General features: G+C 40.4%; 2 protein-coding genes across 2 annotated transcripts; one reads left to right on the top strand and one right to left on the bottom strand.

Moving 5' to 3' along the window:
• Positions 1-21,434: 21,434 nt before the first annotated feature.
• Positions 21,435-22,431, bottom strand: LOC134206300 (uncharacterized). Its single transcript, XM_062682003.1, has one exon. The coding sequence runs from the start codon at positions 22,407-22,409 to the stop codon at positions 21,435-21,437; it is 975 nt and encodes a 324-aa protein (XP_062537987.1). The 5' UTR covers positions 22,410-22,431.
• Positions 22,432-22,778: 347 nt separating this feature from the next.
• Positions 22,779-23,551, top strand: LOC134206299 (uncharacterized). The gene is made up of 2 exons (XM_062682002.1): positions 22,779-22,958; positions 23,033-23,551. The coding sequence occupies exons 1-2, from the start codon at positions 22,779-22,781 to the stop codon at positions 23,549-23,551; spliced, it is 699 nt and encodes a 232-aa protein (XP_062537986.1).
• The last annotated feature ends 1,166 nt before the right edge of the window (positions 23,552-24,717 follow it).

Below are 24,717 nucleotides of genomic sequence, written 5' to 3'. Positions count from 1 at the left end.
TAAATTGGTATAACTTTGGAAAATGAAGTTAAAAAAATGCAGCTTCTGGAAGTCTGGTCACATTAGCATTGGTTATTGAGCTTGTGCCTATAATGGAGCCCCTTCCGGAAACTTCTGTCGTTATATCCTTCTGAGCCGATCAGATTTGTCTATTGGAGATGGATAAGTTGCACCTTCAGTAAAATCGAGGGCTTTACGATATAACGTGCTGATACGCCGTTCTGTTGTTAATAGCTCACCGGCAAAATTTTACTTCCATTAGAGAGAGGTACTACTTATTTTGACGGTGGCCATATTCAAAGATTACTTCTCCCACATTGTTTTGTCGACCTTGCTCAACACGTTTTGCCACCCCCTCAATTAATATATTTCATTTATTTAGCATACATATAAACAGATAACAGTGAATCCACATATTAATTGATGCCACAATAAGTAAGACACCCATAAATCGCTTTAACGCTTTTAATATTAAAATCTTCATTTCTCGAAAACTAGTTGTGAAGAACAGTTAAGATTCACCTATTTCCTTAATTGTTCAATAACTGTATGGAAAAACTTCAACTTCAACTGTTTTCAATTACTATAGCTTTCGGGAGATGAAGATTCTAAAGTAGGTGGGCGAAAACAGAGGTGCGGTCGATTGATGGGTGCCTTACGTACGCAATTCGATGCCATATATCTTCATCCTCGGTTATGTCCCACGCTCGCCAAATAGTTTTGAACTTCGCTCTCTGCCTTTTTGTAACTGCTGGATGGTAAGCAAACACCCTCTTTGCAGGCCTTCCAGCTTTGGCTACCTTCTGGATACTGGGTTCGCCGAAGAGTTGGGCGAGTTCGTGGTTCATTCTTCGCTGGCACAAATCGTCCTCTTGCACATCGCCAAAGATGGTCATATCCTAGGACAATCGTGGAGATACAGAGGTATACTCGGTCTATATTAGCACCGAAAGTCGGGCCAACAATCCTTTCCTTCTTATTTTTATTCTTTTTAATTTCTCAAGAATTAGTCAATCACAGAGTAGCAACTACGAGTTGTACGGTCACAATGCTAATGATCATGCTCTTAGGGGCTTATTGGTGTTTCAACCGGCAAATCTCCTGTTGGCTTTCGTGAAAATCTGAAGCAGAAAAAAATCCTGCACACGTGTTGAAGCTTTCTCACGTGTGCCGCATTGAGCATGGCCAAAGAAAGTAATTCATCTTTTAAAAACGGTTGGAGAGTTTATCTTTAAATCTTTAATTCTGTGAATTTTGACACGTCAGTTCAGCACGATTAAAGCTTATTTTTGAAGCCAAACAATAGATGAATAGCTGCTCCAAAAACAGTAATGAATTGTAAGAGTGATTTCTTAGAACGTTCACAAGCTAACTTCTAAATTCCAATCCACAGACGCTGGAAATAAGCGCAGTTCGGCGAATTTTACAACAACAGAACAAATCGCTTCACCAGCAAGCTTATCCTTCGATAAAATACACGCGAACACCTCTGTAATTCAAACTCCATTCAGGCGTTCATCATGGCAGCCGAGTTTGCAAATTAAATCCCACTTCCACCTTCTCTGAACCGGATAAACTTTATGGTCGTCTTCGTCGTCGTTGTCAAGCGTAAGGATCCGTCGAAATTATCCACGACGACAAAGCCCGGGGCCCACGGAGCGCTCGGCAACGGGAAGTCGGATCATTGTAACAAATTGTCTGTAAAATGAGCGCTCTTCGGCGGAAAACAAAAACACAACTTTTTGGACTTTTCTTTTAATTCGCTCTTCATGTTCCGGCTGCGGCAGTATTCAACGAGAAAACTCCAAAACTCCTTGAAAATATTTCCGGTATTGGACTTTCAAGGGCTTTTGCAATTCACAATGACGTAGCGGAAATTGAATTATCCTAAAATTTATGTTAATTTTGGGATGGATGCATACATGCGATTTCGTAAAATAGGGATAGAGCGACAACATATGAGAATGGTCTTGAGAATGGTAAAAATATCACAATCAGATTTCATAATTGAGCTTTCCATTGGACTTGGTGGACACCATATATATAATTGAGAGAGAACGCAATTGCTCGTCTATTGTGCACAATAAGGCGGTATTTACCCCATTGCTATCCGCCAATTAACAACTATGTACGTCTATGCAAAACATCCCATTGCCTCCCGCCATTTGGCAAGGAAAACGGAAAATCGAGACAAACTTCGCCCGCCTGCTTTGCCACTAATGCTTCCATTCATTACCCGCAAAATATTCTCAGAACAGAACAGAACCGATTCACGGCCACAGGCAAACGTTTACTTTTTTATTCAGTTTTGATACTTGGCATGCCAATGATGCAGCAGCTCCGGGGGATTCTCCTTTGCCAAGTTGCTCGAATTCGCGGTTTTGCACACCGACGAAGCGAAAAAGCTGGTGGGGCTACCGAATCGCTACTAACCCCACCGCAGAGTGGGAAAAAATTAACATACCGCAGAACAGTTCTTCGATATTTTCCGAAACGTTTTTCTCGTACATATACATGTGTCAGAGTTTTCATTAATAGAAAATAAATCACAAACAGTATTTAACCCCCGTTCATCCTATATTTGGGTGATTCGGGGAAGTGAATTTTTGGTTTCAATTTTGGCATCCACATTTGTGGGTGATAGAAACGACGCTTCGCTTCAATGTTCAGGAAAAGTTCAGCAGTTATTGGACTGTTTTCTTTGAATTGTATACTTTGGTGTTCGTATTTCAAAGACACGCTGACATTGGTGAAATGTACCAAAGCAGGAAAGAATAACAGATTTATATCATGTTGTGTTAGTGAGTTCAACTGTTTTTCTAATATAAGCAGTTGTAAACTTAGTTCAGGATCATGGCATACAAAAACAAGGCACTTTCAGCACGAATGCAAACATTTTACTCTACTATCGTTGAACAAGTTAAGGTTCCTCCAGACACACGCGCTGTGACAGTCGCGACGCGATTCTATCGCTTGGTGACTGCGATTCTGTCGCCGTTGGTACGGAAGCGTAAATGGAACATTGCCTGCAGCGACACAACGATATAATCGCGGCGACAAGTTTTCGCCGTCGCGGCGCCCGGAGCCCATAGTAGACCCGACTTCCACAGATGATGCGCCGTCGTACTTTATGACTTCACTGCTTTCCAGGCGGGCCCATGTAATTTCCCAGCAAACCAGAAATCGCATAAGAAGGAACATTTGAAATTGTATAAATGTAAATTTTAAGTTGGAGTCATATAAGATGCAATATACTGTTGAATGAAGTGGTTTAAAACAATAGAGAGTGAATTTGATTGTCAAACAATTTCAACCGGAATCATATATAATTTCAACTTGATATGAACATTAGTATAATTTCATAATGTCACTATTATATGACTAAAGATTGCTTATTAAGATCATTAAACAACATCTGCATTGAACTCATACATGAGATCAAATGATGTCCAGATGGAATCATATAACATGTTTTGTACGACAATGTTAATACGAAGTCATATGAATTCATCTTGTATAATATTGCTAGTACCACCTAGTACTTTGCACAATATTTTTCTGTATAAGGGAAAAAACATTGTAAAAATGTATACATTTGTTATGAAAAATAAACTTACTCGTATTCGCAAAAGCAGAGAATACAGTAGATTATTACAAAAGCATAAGAAAATGCAGAATGTGCCTATGGAAGCAGATAATACTGATTTTCCGAATACCGATTCTTCGAATAACGATTTTCCGATACTGCAACAGGATTCGGATTTCAACTCGACGATTAATTTAAACGATCCCGTGGAACTACACATACTTGATGAACCAACAAATCAAACATCTCGAGGTATATTACCCATTAATAGCAATATAAAAGTTAAAGTTATTAAATCTTGAATGATTCCAGATACCATATTGACAGCCGTTCGGAAATGGGCATCTAATTTTCCAATTTCCCAGACAGCGTTGAAAGCATTAGTTGAAATTCTTAACACTTATTTGCGAAGTGATCTTCCGAAAGATCCCAGGACGCTGATGAAAACTCCCAGATGCCTCGAAATTATAGAAATGAAAGATGGCGGCAAATATTGGCACCATGGATTGGAGAAAAGCCTTCAAAATCGATTAAAGCATGTTACTACTGATTTGTCCATATCGATCAACATAAACGTTGATGGGCTTCCTATCTACAAAAGCAGTGCAAATCATTTTTGGCCAATTATTGCTAATATTCATGAGCTCTCTCATATTCAACCCATGGTCATTGGCATTTATTACGGAGTGAGTAAACCCAAGGATGCTGATGAATTTCTAATGCCGATGATAAAAGAATTGCTATTGCTTTTGAATTCTGGGGTACTCATCAACAGTCACAGAGTTTCTTTGAAAATTCGAGCATTTATATGTGACAGCCCTGCAAGGGCGTTTATAAAATGCGTTAAGAATTTCAACGGTAAGCACGGTTGTTTGAAATGCATTACTAAAGGGAAATATTCCCACGATGCTCGAACAGTCGTGTTTCCTAAAGTCGATGCTGAAATGAGAACAGACCAACTATTCCGTAGAGGTGAGTACACGGATCATCAGCGGAGTTTATCACCATTGACAGCACTACCAATCGACATGGTACAGGACGTAATTGTATCTGACGCATTACATCTGCTAGAATTAGGCGTGATGCGTAAGCTACTAAACGCTTGGCGGACGGGATCGATGACTAAAAAAGTAAAATGGAGTGTACAAGAAAAGAAAGCAATTTCAGTAAAGCTAGTCGCACTAAAGCTGCCGAATGAAATACATCGTCGCATGCGGTCATTAGACCACATATCACTTTGGAAAGGCTTGGAGTACCGAATCTTCCTAAACTATGTAGGAGTAGTGCTGCTAAAAGATTATCTTCCTTCCAAATATTATGAGCATTTCTTATTATTATTTTGTGCTGTACGAATTTGCTCGGTAGACGCATATAAGGAGTTACTACCAATTGCGCGCATACTTTTCATTCAATATATTAACGACTATAAAACGCTGTATGGAACTGCATTTGTGACAAGTAATGTGCATAATCTTTGCCACGTAGTTGATGAAGTTGAGAAGTTCGGTTCGTTGATATCATTGTCAGCGTATCCTTTCGAAAATAGTTTGCATTCACTGAAAAAACTGGTTAAGGCAGGACCTAATCCTCTAGCACAGGTAGCAAACCGGGTAATAGAGACAGAACACGCCAAGGATTCACGTACACTAATTGTTCCTGATAACTCAAAAGCTATTCATGTACAAAAGAATGCTAAAATTAGCAAAATAGTTTTGCCTGAGTTCACATTAACCAATGAATCCAAAAACAAATGGTTCCTCACAAAAGATCAAAAAATAGTAGGAATGACAGACGTCGACAACAGCGATGAAGCAGTACTAATCAAAGGAAAGTTTTTATTACATAAACAAGATTTTTTCCCAAAACCAATTAAGTCCTCATTTTTGCATATTTTCAGTTCAAGGATAAACAATAACTCCTCAAGTATTGAATTATATAAGCCAGACACTATTCTTTGTAAAATGATGGCAGTTCATTGTAAAAAGGATACAGTACCACAGACATTCCTTAGATGCATACGTTAAAAAATTATAAATAAAGCGATACTAAATAATGTATGAATGTAATAAAGCATATAACAACAAAAATAACAACTTCATTTATTGCAAAAAAAATTAAATAACAAGAGTCAAACAGGCATAACAATCAAAATAAACCTCACTCAGAAGAGTCATCACTGTCAACTGACGCATGGTCTCTCTCGTCATCATCAGAAGATTCGGTCGGATGTGTAAAATAGTCTTCCTCGTTGGTCGCATCATCAGAATCATTCACATTTTCGGCGTCCTGTGACAATGATGCTGTAGCCAAAGTTTGTTGGTCTTTGGCTGCACACTGATCGTCGATTCGAAGTTTCTTCCTCGGAACACTTCGCTTACAACGACATGTGGATTTGCGGAGCACTTTCTTGTTGGATCGGGTTTTGCAGTGTCTGAATAGCCTTACCTTGCAAAACTTTTCCAAATCTTGTTTTTGTACGTAGGATCACCGATTTGTACAAGCTTCAACATCAAATCTGTCACGTTCCCGAAAACCTCGAGACGATTTTTCTCCCCTGTTCACTCCAGTCCACGTAAACTTATTCCAGAACTGTCTAGTGAAGAGACAGTCCGCTATCACGTAACACGCATTGTCGCCTTTGCCAGCGTATGCATTCGGTACAATGATGCGAGCGTAGTACTCCAACTATAAAATTCAAAAATACGTACATAAAATAAGAAACAGTGATTCAATATGAAATAACTTACAAATTTAGCTTGCAGTGTCCCGTCGTTCAATTCAATGTTGAACTGCTCAACATCTTCCTCGGTGTCGATGAGAGGACGTTTTTCGATGATGATATCGTTGGTTGATGAGGTTTTATCTTTCTCTTTATCCATAACTTCAAAAACAGCTGCAAGACGCGGAAAATTTGATTCAAAGCATTTGTCCACTGCTTTGGCTACCGCCTGCTCAACAGCTTTAGATACTGTCTGCTCAACAGCTGAAACCGCTTGAGAAACGGCCTTTTCGATAACTTTGCCCAGATGAGATTCGATAGCCATAGGAACAGAGTCATTCACAGAATCACGAATCGCTTGTTTGATCAGCGCGTCAAGATCAGTCACATCTTCGTTAGAATCATCTGTAATTGTGCAAAAATTAAGCATTATAATAAAACTTAAGAAAATTAATCGTTCACGCGTTTTGACACTGTTTTATGTATCATAAAATGTGCCCTTTCTACTCTAGAAATCAATATCGTTTATGGTTGGCTTTGAAATATAAGGGACAAAAATCGCTCACCAGTTTGCATCATATTTCCTTGATGAAGGAAACCAGTCCCAGTGTTGGTCATCGATGTCGTGTATGTGTCAAGATCTGAAAATAACAAAAAAAAACTGTTTTTATCATTTCATCATTTACATGCTAAAACTAGGTATCTGCATTTCAGCAACTTTTCAGTAGACCATTTGGAAAACAAATCAATTGTTATTATTTGCATTGATGAGCACTTTATTGTGTTTAGATACCTCTTTGGAAAATGGTTCAAATTTTTTAATTTTGTTTTTGCAGACACACAATTTTAGCACTAAGGGATCGTTCAATGTTACATTTACATCCCTTTGATATGATCTTTATCGCTTATATTTACCTTGGTCATTATTTGAAATCAGCAGCTCGCCTGGTCCGATCTTTGGAACGATGTGTCCTACTACATCAAGGGAAGTTTGAGCGTTTCCGTGGTCGGATGGGCTTGATATACCGGAATTCAACAGCGCAGCGTTGATTTCTACCATAAACGGAGGGGCTCCAGGCCTTACATTCTGGTGGCCGAATGATGTCGATGGTTGTTCGTCGTATGGTTTTTGTTCAGGAGACAGTGATCCTACAGACAGTATCTGTGGCATGCTAAACGAAGAAATCGTTTCTGGAACTGGTGATCGCAGTATCTGTGGAGGTACTAGAGGCAGCTTCTGTTGAGTCAGCGTCCGTGGAAGTGATGATGGGAGTGTCTGTGGAGGCGTTGAAAAACGCAAAGTAAAGGTTTTCTTGCTTAATTTCTAACCAAAGTATCTTCATACCTGCACAGAGCTCATTCAACTCATCTAATTTAGTTGCAGGTTTCTTTTTCTTCTTCTTAGCGAGTACCTTCTTCTTCCCTTCGAAATCCGAAACATCTTTTCTGGCCAATTCTTCCACAGCCGCCTCCGCTGGTGCCAGGTTCCGGAACTTTTTAGTTACCATCACTGGAATGGCTTTCGTTGCTCCGTGAAAACTGGTACCGTCCTTCCGCATTCTCTCAATTTTATCGTTGCCTATGGATTTTGGCCACATCAAAAATCCCCCTTTCACCCAACTCATGGGAACTGTAAGCACTTGTAGCCGACCATTCTCGAGGAACTGCACAACACCAAACATCTGAAACAAAATCATTATTTAATCAAACAAACAAACAGAATTTTTTTTTTATAGAATACTTACTTTATCTAACTTTTTTATGCAAATCTTTTACACGCACCAGAACGAACGTTGAGTTGGCTTGTTTACATTTCTGTGGGTAACGTCTTGATGGCAGTGCAACCAGAAATTTTTACTTCAACTTTTCGAGCACTTTATTTTTCTCAAAAAAAAATCACTCAGTATATTTTGGCAATCCTTCCTAGCTAGAACATTTCAACATTATACGTTTAATTAGCAATATTGAACGCTTTATAGCGTAATACAGTAATTTTTAAATTATTGTTGACCAAGCAACATTTAGAAGAACATATTTATACAAAGTATATAGCCGAGTCCCTGGGAACAATGTTAGTGATCAGCTTTCAAAATCATTTCGAATTATAAATACGTTCGAATGAAATTGTATGAGAGCAGGACGAAATCACGTAAGATATAAAAAAAATTGCATAAGGGGATTAGAATATTGTTCTGCACAGTAGTCATTTATAAGACCAGAATGAGTTTGATTAAATCATAAATGCATAATTCGAAAGTAAATGAAACCTACTGCTCTCCAAGCAACAGGTGTATTTAGGAGTGAGGATTGTCGATGGACTATCGAATCAGCGATGAATGGTTCGAGGCTGGACGCTGCTGCTGATAAAAATAAATTCATAGGTCACAACATTGTAACATTTCACATACAATTAAAGATAAAAATGTGTTCCTCGGCATTTCGATCATTAAATCGAATACAAGAATCTTACTTTTTTTTTATTGCCGATGGTAATTATGTATTGTTCCATTAGTGGATTTATATACTACCAATCTTATATATAAAAATGAAATGGTCTGTGATCGTATCCGCATAATTAGAAAACGGCTGGATGGATTTTTTTCATTTCTTCAGCAGACACATTCGTTTTCGTTTCCGACGGGTTTATATGATATTTCCTTATGCGAAAATCACGAGTAAGATGGAGTAAATCGTGAAAACTAAAATTAAGAATCGTATGAAAATTTCGCATAGGAAGTTCACAACGCGCGTTTTCGCCTACTATGCAGGACAACGTCTGCCGGGTCAACTAGTATTGAATATAATTATCCAAATTTATTCCAACAATAATCCAAATGACCATTCAGTACAATTTTAGAGTTATGCAAACGGAATCGTTAATGAGTTATGCATTGGTACAAGCGAGATCATTTATGAGTTGTACATAGTAAAAACGAAATTATTCAGAATACAATTTGAAATTAAAGATAAGGTTGTATAAAGTGTCTAATAAGGTTGCAAAATTCGAAGCAATTTTTGATATATGTACGCATATGGCCTTCAAATATGTGCACGTAAAGCTGTTTTCAGCATTTTAAACGACTATTTTTACCGCATATTGATTCACTTAAAATAACTATAAATACCTTACGTGATCAAAATTGTTGGCTGGGTTGTCTTCGACGCATTCACAACCAGTCCAACTTTTGTTGCTTCACGTTTCAGGCGGGTGCACAGTTCTGCCACCTTTGCAAATGTTCGGCCGACAATGTACATGTCATCTGCGAAACAAATTAATTGACTGGATCTGTTGAAAATCGTGCCCCAGCTGTTACATCCGGCGGTCCGCATGACACCTTCTAGCGCGATGTTGAACAACAGGCACGAAAGTCCAGCACCTTGTCTTAGTCCCCGGCGCAATTCGCCTGAAATCTTCTCACAGTTTCGCAGATCATCACCGTTGCATTGATCGGTCTGGTAAGCTTCCCAAGGAAGCTGTTCTCGTCCATAATTTTCCGTAGCTCTACGCGGTCTATACTGTCGTATGTCGCCTTGAAAGCAATTGACAGATAGTGCATTGGGACCTGGTATTCACGGCATTTATGAAGGATTTGCCGTACAGTAAAGACCTGGTCCGTTGTCGAGCGGCCGTCAACGAAGCCGGCTTGAACACTTAATTAATTACAGTCAAACCTCCATGAGTCGATATCGACTCATGGAAGCAAATTATTCCATACTAAAAAATATTTTCTGGGTTACTGTGATGGTCCCTCCAAAGAGCTTTCCAAGGTTTTGCTACTCCACATCTCGATTTTTCCATGAGTCGATGGTCCCTTCAATATCGACTCATGGAGGTTTGACTGTAATTATCAGACTAATGCCGGAGTGGCCTGTGCTGCACATAAAAGTCTTCTCCATTCTGCTCGATCCAGCTTGAACACTTCCCACGAACTAATTCACTAATGATGACAGACGACGGAAGAAGATCTGGGATATCACTTTGTAGACTGTGATCGGTCGAAATTTCCCACACTCCAGCTTGTCGTCTTTCTTGTAGATGGGGCATATAACCCCTTCCTTCCATTCCTCCGGTAGCTGTTCAGTTTTCCAGATTCTGACTATCAGTTTGTGCAGGCAAGTGGCCAGCTTTTCCGGGCCCATCTTGATGAGCTCAGCTCCAATACCATCCTTACCAGCTGCTGTAATTCATTCGTTCAGCTGTTAAATGCACCAACGTGTGATTGGATGGCAGCAGGATGTGCAAGCTGAGGATAAAGGCCGATTCTGTCAACTGTCTGACTGTCTGTACTGTCCACACGAATAAAGACCCGACGACGAGAAAGAAGCGTTCTACGCACAGCTGGAGCAGACATACGATGGATGCCCACTGCGAGACGACAAAATCGTCATCGTTGACATGAACGTACAGGTAGGAAGGGAGGAAATGTATAGACCGGTCATCGGACCGGATAGTGTGCACAACGTATCGAATGATAACGGCCAACGATGCATACTCTCGCGGAATGGTAGTCCGAAGCACCTTCTTTCCCCGCAGAAATATCCACAAGGCCACATGGAGATCACCTAACCAAGAAACGGAAAACCAAATCGAGCACGTTCTAATCGACGGTTAATTTTTCTCCGACATCACGAACGTCCGCACTTACCGCACTGCAAATATTGAATCCGATCACTACCTCGTTGCAGTATGCCTGCGCTCAAAATTCACGACGGTGCACAACATTGGGCGGCTACAAGACGGTAGGCTAACCCAAGACTACGCACAGCAGCTGAAACGCTCCACCACAGACCAGGTGTTCGCCATTCGCCAAGTACTGCAGAAATGCCGCGAATACAACGTGCCCACATATCATCTATTCATCGACTCCAAAGCCGTATATGATACAATCGATCGGGACCAGCTATGGCAGCTAATGCACGAACACGGATTTCCGGATAAACTGACACGATTGATCAAAGCGACGATGGATTGGGTGATGTGCGTAGTTCGGGTTTCGGCTCAGGGGCATTCTCGAGTCCCTTCGAAACGCGCAGAGGGTTACGGCAAGGTGATGGTCTTTCGTGTCTGCTATTCAACATCGCTTTGGAAGGGGTAATACGAAGAGCAGGGATTAACACGAGTGGTACAATTTTCAATAAGTCCATCCAGCTATTTGGCTTTGCCGACGACATAGATATTATGTCATGTAACTTTGAGAAGATGGAGGAAGTCTACATCAGACTGAAGAGGGAAGCCAAGCGGATCGGACTAGTCATCAACACGTCGAAGACGAAGTACATGATAGGAAGGGGTTCAAGAGAAGACAATGTGAGCCACCCACCTCGAGTTTGCATCGGTGGTGACGAAATGGAGGTGGTAGAAGAATTTATGTACTTGGGCTCACTGGTGACTGCCGAAAATGATACCAGCAGAAAAATACGGAGACGCATAGTGACTGGAAATCGTACGTACTTTGGACTCCGCAAGACGCTCCGATCGAATAGAGTTCGACGCCTGACAATCTACAAAACGCTCATTAGACCGGTAATTCTTTACGGACACGAGACCTGGGCGATGCTCGTGGAGGACCAACGCGCACTTGGAGTTTTCGAAAGGAAAGTACGGCGTACCATCTATGGTGGGGTGCAGATGGCGGACGGTACGTGGAGGAGGCGAATGAACCACCAGTTGCATGAGCTGCTAGGAGAACCATCCATCGTTCACTTCACGAAAATCGGATGACTGCGGTGGGCCGGGCACGTAGCCAGAATGTCGGATAGTAACCCATGGATCGAGCCGAATGGAGAAGACTCTTATTTACCACACAGGATACATCGGCCTTAGTCTGAATAGATAATAATACAAAAATGGAAAAGCAACACGTGTCTTACATATTTTCTCAAAGACTTGTAACCAAACACTCAGTTTGCCTACTTAATTCAAAGGACTCAAACTCACTCTTAGTCTTAAATTAAATAAATAAAGGAAAAGGTAAAAGTAGATTATTTAGAAAGCTAGTAGGGATGAACAAAACTATACATCAAAATTTATTATCTATCTTAGTCCTAAATAAAAAACCTATAGTAATATGAAATAAAAAACATGCAAAATATAAGATAGGAGGCAAGACGGCAAACAGTTATTTCAAACTCACAGTACACTGAATACAAGTTGTTCAGCAACTCAAACAACACTACACTACCACATTCACTATGCTGGCAGTTTTTGGTAGCAGTTTTGACCGGCAACACCACTACCTAGTGGGCCTAGAATGGGATGAAAAAAAAGCCTGTTAACTGGTTCCTGGATGATTTTTCCGGTTCATCTCGTTCACTTGCTCGAGCACCAGATGAGCGAACACAGCTATTTTTTCAAAAGTGATAATCCAAGGTGTAGTGCAAGTCAGTACGAAACACATTGAAGTTTCTGGACAGTAGCCATCGTAATCGCCGTTTTGTGTCCAAGTGTCTACCGGAGTCTTGGAGCTTCGAACCCACGTCAGAAGCAAACCCAACCCACGACCGACGGAAGCACCAGACGGGTGCGCTGTTGTACACTGCTGCGAACAATTGTTCGCGAGCCAAACCGCATTTCCCGGAGACCCAAGTTGGACAAGCGACTACGCAAATATCGTGGGCACAGCAAACCAGGTGCCCGACCGTAGCAACAAGCTGACTGAAACCGGTGAGCCGGCTAACCTCAACGTACCGAGTCAATCCAAGTCGACCGCGTGGCAACGGCCCGGTCAGAAGAACCCCCCCTTTGGAATACGGAAGCAGGAACGAATCCTCATCAACGAGCGCTACCCCGAGGACGATTGGATCCAGCAAGCCCCTGGTACTCGTGTATACCACGTGGATGTGATCCGGACAACAACGTTCCTTCCCAGTGACTGTTAGGGCAGTTAGGGCCGTTAGGGACTTTCTTGAATAAAATCATTTGCCGTCGAAACATCTACTTATACTTGTTCCTTTATCTTGCTTATAATAATTGCTTATAATAATGCTTGCTTATAATGAAGGCTTCGTTTCAATTTTCGGCTGATGCAGATGTGATTGAGTTGGTTTTCGGTAAATCCGCCATGACCTTGAGAACCGTTAGATGGCAGAAGAGGGATCACTTTATCACAAGGACGTTGTTACTACAGAATACTGCGAACAGCTCACTGATGTCGCTCATTTCTTCCAGATCATGGCGTCCCATTATGCGCTCATAGTTCGAGTTCACGGTTCTGATCTTTTCATTGAAGTCGCCCACACAGATCCTGCGGAATTCTATCTACGATGGCATTGAGTTAGCTATAGAAGTGCTCTTTCTCTAGCAGATCGGCAGCAACGGTTGACGCATAACATTGGATCATAATAAAATTTCGAACCCGTTTTCTGCATCTGGCCACGATTAACCATTTATTTAAAGGTTCCGACTTCATAAACGCAGAGTGTGTCTGAGTGCTTAGTAGAAATCCAACTCCACGATGCCGGGAGCGTCAACCAAAATATAGCATAAATTGTCCCGATAGAATTCTGTGTTCTCAAAAGTTTTCCCAACGGACTTCACCGAGTCCTAGGATCACAAGCTTCATTGATTTCAAACCCGCTTATGATATAATCCAGGAAGGGAACAAATTTACGACCGGGGATTTCCGAAGCTGGCACGTCTGATCAAGGCGACGCCGACGATGGATCGCGTGATGTGCCTAGTTTGAGTGTCAGGGGCATTTTCGAGTTCCGTTAAAATTTTCACGACTTTCACGCCCCGATCGAAGAGATTTCACCGCCGAACCAAACTGACTATCTACAAAACGCTCATTAGATCGGTGGGTCTCTACGGACACGAGCCCTGAACAATGTTCGTAGTGGAGCGACGCGCGTTTGGAGTTTTCGGAAGAAATGTTTTGCGTACCATTTATGATGAGGTGCAGATAGTATACGTAGAGGAGGCTAATATACCACAACCCTATTTTTTTTCTTTCTCGTTTTTGTTTTGTTTTTGTCTTATTGTTCTGTGTAATACGAAGCTATGGCTATCCGGAAGATGCTCCCTGACGAACCACAACTCGAGCCCGACGCTACGCCATACCGTTAATGACTTCAAATACCCGGATGAGCAGCTGTAATACCTCAAACCTAAATCCCAACCGTCCGTCCTGAAATTACGCAATCTAACCTTGAGTCGCCACGAGTATCTTGGTCTATACCCTTTCCCCTTACTAACTGTTGATAATAAGATGATATCGATTGTAAATATCATAAAGTCTCGGCTCCGTTAAGTGTTATACACGCCTGAGCCTGTCAAATAAACGCATTAGATAAAAAAAAATACCACAACTTGCTCCAGTTGTTGGTATGTCAACAAACCGGACATAATGTTTCGCAAAACGATCTGACAGGCTCAAAAAGACAATTTTGCGTCCCACCGTAGAGTGCGTGCGTGCGTGGTTGGTTGCAATGGACCGATCTAAATTGAGCCGACTTTTATGTACTGCGGAGACCAGTACACTGAGTACAGCCATAAGGTAAATAATCATATTTTACTCTATGCCTAATTGAATCAGTCTCTTCTTAATGAGTCCAAATGATGCTCTCGTATATTCAATCCATGTCGGTAAGGTGCGATTATGAATTAGCAGTGTCACCGGATGTACGCATTTGATATTTATAATTTCCATTGCGAGCTGGTGAGTAAAATTAAAATAGATGAATGAATGCGTTATGCACAAATGCAGCACAGTCTGCTTCGCGTGATCGTTTAAGAAGAAATGCGTTCTCTCTTGCCTGAACTCGCCTTGATCTTAAATGAGTGGGGACCACGAATGGGATCACAGAGCATTGCCCTCTTACAGATATAGAATAAATCACTACTGCTGGTACTTTTGCAGTCTGTAAATGGAAGAGGGAAACCAGATGCTATTTCTGAAATGCTTCGAAGCGCATTATGGTAAATGGCATTGCTTATTCGTGTAGATATCTCGTCCATCTTAAAGCAGTGTGATACTTCCGGGTGGGATATCTGTTACAATATGCAAGACACAAGTCTACTAATCAGTAGGTTTTTCTTGTGCACACAATAACCATGAAATACACACACGAAATGTTAATGTTAAGACATGTCATCATTCAGCCATATCCCATCGGTTTACATCCAGATCCATTATGGAGAAGTTTTGGACAAACAGTCCGAGTACAAATTATTATGACCGATCACGTTCGAAAGTCCCGCTTTCATCGACAGTTTACGACACCGAGCATGAACAGAGAATATTTTGTATCACTTTGGCAGCGCCAATGGCCAGCACAAACTGTTGGCACTGTTGAACGACTAACAAGGACTCTGGAGGCTACAATTTACTCAACCATATGGCGGCATCCTATTTTGGCACACAATACACCGATCCCTAACAGGTCCATAAACTTTGTTTCACAGCCTTTGCTCAACCTTCCCAGCCTCAGTGTAACCGGGCACGGCACGGCTAGCCTGCGGTAGAAACGCGGCAACGAAAAAAAAGGATCTGTGCGGACAACGTGCTGCATAGTTTTATGGCCTCGGTGACCATCGACCGGGCAGGATTGAAAGTCACACGAAAAGAGCCAACACATTCAAATAATGAATGTTAAGGGCACATGCCGGTTCTCAACCTACTCACAGGGTACAAGGAACGTACCTATCGAACGTTGATAAACATAATTATATTGAATGACAAATCTTTTGAGCACAAAACCAAAACAGATGTCACAATAAAGTTATGTTAAGCTTCTGCCTCACAGGTATTATTTAATTTAAACTCGAAAGATATAAATAAACCACGTGCTTATGCATGTGCTCATGGTGATAAAAATCTCAAATGTTGAAACCATTATGGCAACTATGAGATGAATATTGCAAATCATTTACAGAATTCAAATTGAAATAAAAACCCAGAACAATTCACCTAGCGGTAATGGTGCCTTTTTCGTGTATTATGAAATGTAGCAATAAAAAAAAAAGCATAGAAAAATGCACTTTTGAGAGATAGATTCAGTTATTTCCATCAAATTCACATTTATTTGCGTTCATTGCAATAGTTTTTGAATCATTTTTTTTTCGATTTAGTTTTTTTTCAAGCCTTGGGAAAAAGAGAGAAAAAACTTTTTTTAATAACTCTGGAACGCAATTACCAATCGGGCCAATTTTCAATAGCGAAAAATGAGAGAGGAATCTGCGTCGAATGCAACCAGTTGCAAGCGGATAAGGCTAAGATCAAAAAAGAGTGTCTCACATTTTTGTGCACATAAATGTATACATTACACATACATACACACATACAGACATCACCTCAATTCGTCAAGCCAGGTCGATTGGTATATAACACTATGGGTATACGAGCCTTCTACTTAGTATACGAGAATGGCAAAAGTACTCATCCATTTCCTATAACAAAGATAACATCCCTCAGTCTTTTCAAGCTTAATTTAGCAACCTCTGGTCTACTTCAGCCAAGTGTCGGACAAAATTTATTCTCAATTGTGCTGCACTCAGCATTCCGACTAAACGGTGGAAGTACAGTCTTATCCCGGTTTTTGAAACAACCATTTTTGTTAACCCCCTATTTTGACAGCACGGAAATTTGTCTAGTGTGCGGCGTCGTTAAAAACTAATTAATTGACATTCAACCCAACAAACCCAAACAACGCAGAGTACGTTTTCCTAGTTCCTTATAAAAATCTTATTTTTATAATCTCTCTCTTTTGACAAAATCAAAACCGAACTGTAGAAACACAACACGCCACGACGCGACGCCGGGATTGTTATCATTCAGAAGTGCGGCGGTGGTAAATTGCTTATCACTGCTCCATGAGTTGTTGTCGTAACGAGATGGTAAGCCTGAAGCAAAAAATGTGTCCTTTCAGGGAAAAAACCAGTCTTCCTCTCTACCTCCATGAAGAAAGTAAGCTGCGGCTGGCTACCTTCCCGATGGCAAACTAATTCATTCATCATTTTATAATTATATGCATACTTGGTCGCAATCTTTCGAATGGTTGATTTCATCGACTTGTTGACATTTTTTCTGAACAATTTTCACTTTTTGCATATAGGGTACAAGTTCCGATAGTCGTAGGTATTCCTATAGTTAAGGTAGTGTTGTTTTTACTCAATCTACGTATTAAACGTAGGAACCCAATTAGTCTATCAATTTGTTGACCTGTCATTACACGAAATAATAGAAAACAGTTTGAGATTTGCATCAAAATCTGTAAAGTATCACTAAAATACCTTATCTTTTTCTCTGATTTGCTCCAACAGTTGCGATAGTGTTCCTATAGTTGCGAGTCCCATATGAAAACAATGGGATTCGCAACCTATAGGAACACAAATTGAAAAAAACGAACTTGCTTCGTTCCTCCACTCTTAGGTCTTCTACCCTAACTACGGTATCTTGCAACACTGGCACTACGCAACTTTTTTTTTGTTTTTGACATTTTGATGGCAAAATACGAAAAATGATATAAAGTTTCACCTGACAAAGACCTAGGTCTAAATTTCATAATTTATCAACAGATATGTGTATTTCAAATTCGACGATTTTTCAAAAAGTTCATACAAATTCATGAATTTGTCGATTTTTTTAGCTTTCTCGCTGAAACACACAAAACTAATCCATTTGTATCAACACATACAGAAACAATCGCGTAATTCGAAATAATCACAAAAATGAAACTTTTAGATTTTTTAGATTTCCTTGAGTCAAAAATTTAAAACGTCGTTTCCAAATATTCGTAGATTTTGAGTTGCGCCTGTATTGCACGAAATCGTCGATATATAGATCACAGTAGATTAAAGAAGATTGATATGAGAAATAACTAATTTTTCAATTATAGATAACGCGCTAATTATAATGCGTTCCACGCCATTACAAAGAAGCATACAGCTACAATAAAAAATGGTAATTACGTTGTAATTGTAATTTATCAGCCCCCACTCCACCCTGGCCAACACTGTCCGCCCATCTACACTTATGTTGGGTGAAGATCAACTGGGCTTAACGAGTCCCACAAGTGTCGGGTACATTAAAAGAAAGGAGAGTTGATAGGAAAGGGAAATGTAGTGGTGAAGAGTAGCGTTTGCTGAATCGAGACAAAAAAAAATATGATTAGTATAGTAACTCCGCGCGGAGGGATGGTGATTGAGTCCTTGAATCCATAGATGTGACTTTTAGTTAATTTTTTTGTTCACATTGATATGTTGTAGTGAATTCTCCCTTATTCAATATTAAAGGGACCATCGAGTAAAGGAGGTATCGAGAATGGGAACACATTTATATTTTCCCCAAAACATGAAATACTTTTTATAGTAAGCATGTAGAAATATGATTCAAGGTAATTTGGCCGAATGCTATTTGGCCGAAAAAAAAAGGTTATTTTTGGAAGAAAGGGTCATTTGGCCGAATGCCGTTTGGCCAGATAGTTAAAATTGTTGCCTTATTAAGTGAAAAGAGAAGTGAGATCTTCGAAGTGAACAGTTAAAAGTTCGAACTGAATACAGGTTAGTGGGAAGTGAGTGAGAAATATTAGTAAGCATTTAGTAGTGAGTAGTGGGAAGTGAGAAATGAGAAGTGAAAAGTGAGTGGTGAGCAGTGAGATGCGATAGTTGGGAAGTGAAAAGTAGGAAGTGGATAGTGAGGAAAACAGAAAGGAAGGAGGAAAAGGGACGACGGAATAATGCACAATTTCAACCCACTTCTCACTCCTCGGTCCTCAATTCTCACTTCTTGCTTCTCATTTCTTACTTCTCACTTCTCACCTCTCAGCCCTCACTCTGCATTTTTCACTTCTAACTTCTTACTACTCATTACTCACTTATCACTACTCACTTCTCACTTCTCTTTTCGCAAATCTCACTTCTTACTTTTTATTTCTTACTCTTGACTTCTCACTTTCCACTTCTTACTTCTCACATCTCACTTTCTTCTTCTCACTTTTTACTTCCCACTTTCACTTTTAATTTCTCACTCCTCACTTCGATTTTATTATTTCTCATTTCTCACTTTTCACTTCTCTCACTGCGAACTACTCACTTTTCACTTAGCACTTTTAACTACTCACTTCTAATTTCTCAATTCTCAATTCCATCTTCTCACTTCTTACTTTTCACTTTTCACTTATTTCTAACGAGGATAGAAGGAAGAAAGCGGAACTAAGTAGAAGGAAGAGGGAAGTATTAAGAAGAAATAAGCGAGAAGGTAATAGAAAAGGAAAAAGAAAATAGAAGAAAGAGAGAATAAGGAATTCTTTCTTTTCACTTCTTGCTTTTTACTTCTTACTTCGCACTCTTTCTATTTCTCACTTTTCATTTCATGCTTTGATTTTCTCATTTCTCATTCCTCACTTATCTCTTCTCACTGCTCACTTAGCACTTATCACTTCTCAGTTCTCAATTCCCACTTCTTACTTTTAACCTCTCACTTCTTACTTTATACTTCTCACTATCCTCTTCTCTCTTTTCACATCTCTCTTTTCGCTTTTCATTACTAACTTTCCACTTCTAACTTCGAACTTTTTACTCCAATTTCTCGTTTCTCATCACTTAAGGGGCAGCAGGGACCAAGGGCTTGACGACCCCTCCCCATGGCCACTGCGAGTTAGGGAGCCTGCCTAGGATGTGGTGGGGTTTGACAGTGGGCTCTGTTAAACCTCTACAAAAAGCTGCATGTGTCTATAAGCAGGCCCTATCAAACCCAGTCAACACATGAACGTATATGGTGTCGTGTAGGATGCTGAAGTGCAGGCAATAGGAGTACTTCTCCACATTTATATATCGCCTCCAATTTAGCATCCTGTTTTGCACCATGTACGATTTTATATAGACTGAGAAGCGACCGTGTGCGCTCAAAGCGCACAAGCCCAACACGAGTGCCAACCGGCACATCAGGATACCAGTTAATACCAGTTAGATCCTGATTACGGTATACAGGTCTCGGCAAGCGACACACACACGAGCGCGAAAGTAATGCAAAATAAACGGCATGTAAAATGAACGTAAATTTACATTCTTATTTAACCTCAAATAGAGATAAAATAAGGGTTGCTGAATGACATTAGCTTTCCGATTACTATCAATTATTTTCAATCTTAATCCCGTTTCTTTTTTATTTTTCTTACGTTAAAAAAATGATGACGCGGGCGCCTAATCCGAAATTCAAATGAACAATCGCTCACTTTGAGCGATTGATTGTTTATTCTCGCGAAGAATGAACAATTGAACAAGTTAAGGAAATGCTAATACTGCTGTGTAGGTTGCATAGGTCACATCACTTTCCATGGTGAATCCCGATCTATGTTACTGATTACCCCACCCAACTAACACTACTTCCTTCCCGTGGTAATTGTGGAGATGCAGAGGTATTCTCGGTCTCTAGTAGCAACAATTACCACACACTCACATTCAATCCCTTTCCCAACTGACTGTAAGGACTTGGCCGGCGCCGTTATTGATCAACATTTTCGAGCTGCTGAAACGTGCACTTCGAGAATAGTTGGTAAATCCCAACCACTATTCACTTGGATCGTAGTGCAATTTGCACCAGTTCTGATCAATCACGGAGCACCAACCATTGATATGTACACTGTACACACATTGTACAGTCAGTCTAAGCTAAGCAATTTCTCGTTTCTCATCACTCATACACTATTCACAATCTAAGTTTATTTTTAACCATTGTAGGAGATTGCGACTGGTAGAATGGATATTTTGACGTTGGCTTTCTCAGTCTAATTTAATTAAGACGGCTAGTTTGGCATAGCCCGACGTTTCGGTCCCGTGTATTGGACCTTTTTCAAGGGATAACTAGAAACATTTAACATTTTATAACATGGAAACATTAACATGAACATTTGTTTAAACATACGCTGTCGGCCGACTCTCGTTACATACGGAATGAATGTCTTAACTGGGTAGTTGGAGCTTCTTGTAGTTGCCTAATATTACATTTTTAAAATTGACGATCATCAGAACATTACTTAGCATTATACAAACATGTGAAGAAACTTACATTACACATTTGATATTAAAAATTAATTAAAAGACAATATTCACTGCACATAGACACAACGCATACACAACTTGACGGTACTAAACGGTAGGTTTAAAATTGAAGACAGATGGAGTTATATCCATCATGGCGATTGTTGGGTTTGGCCGATGGTATCAGTGATAGTATTACGGGTAGTATGGCGGGATTGTTTTCTACACATAAGTGTTGTCTTCACTGTGTGTATAGTACAAGCGTATGTGGTGTTGAGATTGTCAACGTCTGTACGATAATTTACCGTATGTGGCGTGTTTTGGATGTGGCACATCTCTAACACTGGCAAGGCGGTTGGTCGTAATGTGCGATCAACTGTTTTGGTACCTTCTAGATCAAACGTGTGTTCTGTGTCTATCATGTGTTGTACAAGGGCTGTGTTTGCTTGTATTACATCAAGATTGAGTGTGTTCGTTTGTGTCTCTATTAGTTTGTTTACATTTGACCTATGCCCACTCAGCCTCTTTTTTAATTGATTCGTGGTCATGCCTATATACACATTATCGCAATCTATGCATGGTATGCTGTATATTACGTTATGCTGGTCTAACGGCGAAACCGGGTCTTTTACCGGCTTTAAGAGTGTTTTGATGTTCTGTGTTGTTCTCGTTGCTATTTTTATGAGTGGAAAATCTCTTCTAAGGATGGCTATAATCGATGGTGTTAGAATTTGGATATTGGGTATTGATCTGTATGTTAATGTTGAGGGTGCATTCTGTGCTGGAGATTCACGGATCGGGTGGATCGGCGGTGTTGTTGTTTGGATTGTCGATGACGGTGCTGTGGCTGGTGGTGGTACTTGCAGTGGTGGCGGTTGGTCTTGAGGTTCAGTTGGTGTTGGCGCTGGCAGTGGTGGTGATGATGTTGGCAGTGGGTGGTGACCATGATGTTGTTGTCCTGTGATGAGTTCTGTTTTGATTCTGTTCATCAGTCTGTTGATTAGTGCGGATGGGTAGTCGTTGCGTCGTAGGTTTTGGAAAATCACATGCTTCTGTTGTTCTATAGGTGTATCGGTTGTTAGTTGCATTACTCGTTTGATGAAATTGGAAGCAACATTCAATTTCATGTTGGTCGGATGGAAGGAGTTGTAGTTGAGCAAGCGTCCAGATGATATTGGTTTCGAATACCAAGCCCACAAACCAAATCTCCCCTACGTCCCGTTGTACCGAACATCACGGCTCCGACATACCAACTATCGAAATTCATCGCCAACATACTCCAAACCACCTTTACGAGTCAACACAATATCAAGGACAGCTTTAACTTCGTAGAGGAAATCACCACAATCACTATCCCACCCGAGCATGTCCTAGTTTCCTTCGATGTAGTGTCTTTATTCACTAACATACCGAAGGAGCTTGTGATACGCAACATAATCTTCCGATGGACAGACATCAAAAAGGGAACAGATATAAACCTAGATCTGTTTTTGGAAATGGTTGAACTATGTCTAAATAACAGCTACTTCATGTTTAGAGACAAGTACTATCAACAGACTTTTGGGACTGCCATGGGAAGTCCACTGTCACCTATTCTAGCCGACTACGTTATGGAGGACCTGCTAGATACGGTGATCACAAAACTGAACTTCACAATTCCGGTGTTGAAGAAATACGTAGACGATTTATTCCTCGTTCTACCAAAACCACTAGTAGAACATTCTTCAACCAATTCAACCAACACCTACAGTTCACGATGGAAATCGAAAAAGACGGAAAACTTCCGTTCCTCGACACACTAATCATCCGCAAAGAAGATCACACCCTCCGAACTGTTTGGTATTCGAAACCAATATCATCTGGACGCTTGCTCAACTACAACTCCTTCCATCCGACCAACATGAAATTGAATGTTGCTTCCAATTTCATCAAACGAGTAATGCAACTAACAACCGATACACCTATAGAACAACAGAAGCATGTGATTTTCCAAAACCTACGACGCAACGACTACCCATCCGCACTAATCAACAGACTGATGAACAGAATCAAAACAGAACTCATCACAGGACAACAACATCATGGTCACCACCCACTGCCAACATCATCACCACCACTGCCAGCGCCAACACCAACTGAACCTCAAGACCAACCGCCACCACTGCAAGTACCACCACCAGCCACAGCACCGTCATCGACAATCCAAACAACAACACCGCCGATCCACCCGATCCGTGAATCTCCAGCACAGAATGCACCTCAACATTAACATACAGATCAATACCCAATATCCAAATTCTAACACCATCGATTATAGCCATCCTTAGAAGAGATTTTCCACTCATAAAAATAGCAACGAGAACAACACAGAACATCAAAACACTCTTAAAGCCGGTAAAAGACCCGGTTTCGCCGTTAGACCAGCATAACGTAATATACAGCATACCATGCATAGATTGCGATAATGTGTATATAGGCATGACCACGAATCAATTAAAAAAGAGGCTGAGTGGGCATAGGTCAAATGTAAACAAACTAATAGAGACACAAACGAACACACTCAATCTTGATGTAATACAAGCAAACACAGCCCTTGTACAACACATGATAGACACAGAACACACGTTTGATCTAGAAGCCACCAAAACAGTTGATCGCACATTACGACCAACTGCCTTGCCAGTGTTAGAGATGTGCCACATCCAAAACACGCCACATACGGTAAATTATCGTACAGACGTTGACAATCTCAACACCACATACGCTGGTATTCTACACACAGTGAAGACAACACTTATGTGTAGAAAACAATCCCGCCATACTACCCGTAATACTATCACTGATACCATCGGCCAAACCCAACAATCGCCATGATGGATATAACTCCATCTGTCTTCAATTTTTAAACCTACCGTTTAGTACCGTCAAGTTGTGTATGCGTTGTGTCTATGTGCAGTGAATATTGTCTTTTAATTAATTTTTAATATCAAATGTGTAATGTAAGTTTCTTCACATGTTTGTATAATGCTAAGTAATGTTCTGATGATCGTCAATTTTAAAAATGTAATATTAGGCAACTACAAGAAGCTCCAACTACCCAGTTAAGACATTCATTCCGTATGTAACGAGAGTCGGCCGACAGCGTATGTTTAAACAAATGTTCATGTTAATGTTTCCATGTTATAAAATGTTAAATGTTTCTAGTTATCCCTTGAAAAAGGTCCAATACACGGGACCGAAACGTCAGGCTATGCCAAACTAGCCGTCTTAATTAAATTAGACTGAGAAAGCCAACGTCAAAATTTTTATTTTTAACTATTCGGTCAAACGGCATTCGACCAAATGACCCGAGACCGTGTACATCGTGCATGTGAACAGATGTGAACCGTTTCTGACAACATCGAGTTAGCGAGATGAAAATGCATTGGAAAACTA

The sequence above is a fragment of the Armigeres subalbatus genome, chromosome 1, assembly GCF_024139115.2.
Source record: "Armigeres subalbatus isolate Guangzhou_Male chromosome 1, GZ_Asu_2, whole genome shotgun sequence".
Lineage (NCBI taxonomy): Eukaryota > Metazoa > Arthropoda > Insecta > Diptera > Culicidae > Armigeres > Armigeres subalbatus.
Note: the sequence above shows the minus strand (reverse complement) of the source record. Positions and strands in the feature narration are given on the sequence as shown.

Excerpts from the sequence above, each read along its gene's own strand:
- LOC134206300 (XM_062682003.1), bottom strand. The coding sequence starts at position 22,409 with ATGAAATTGAATGTTGCTTCCAATTTCATCAAACGAGTAATGCAACTA.
- LOC134206299 (XM_062682002.1), top strand. The coding sequence starts at position 22,779 with ATGGTTGAACTATGTCTAAATAACAGCTACTTCATGTTTAGAGACAAG. Across the intron at positions 22,959-23,032 it reads TTCCGGTGTTGAAGAAATAC|TTCACGATGGAAATCGAAAA; the intron begins GTAGACGATTTA and ends CAACACCTACAG.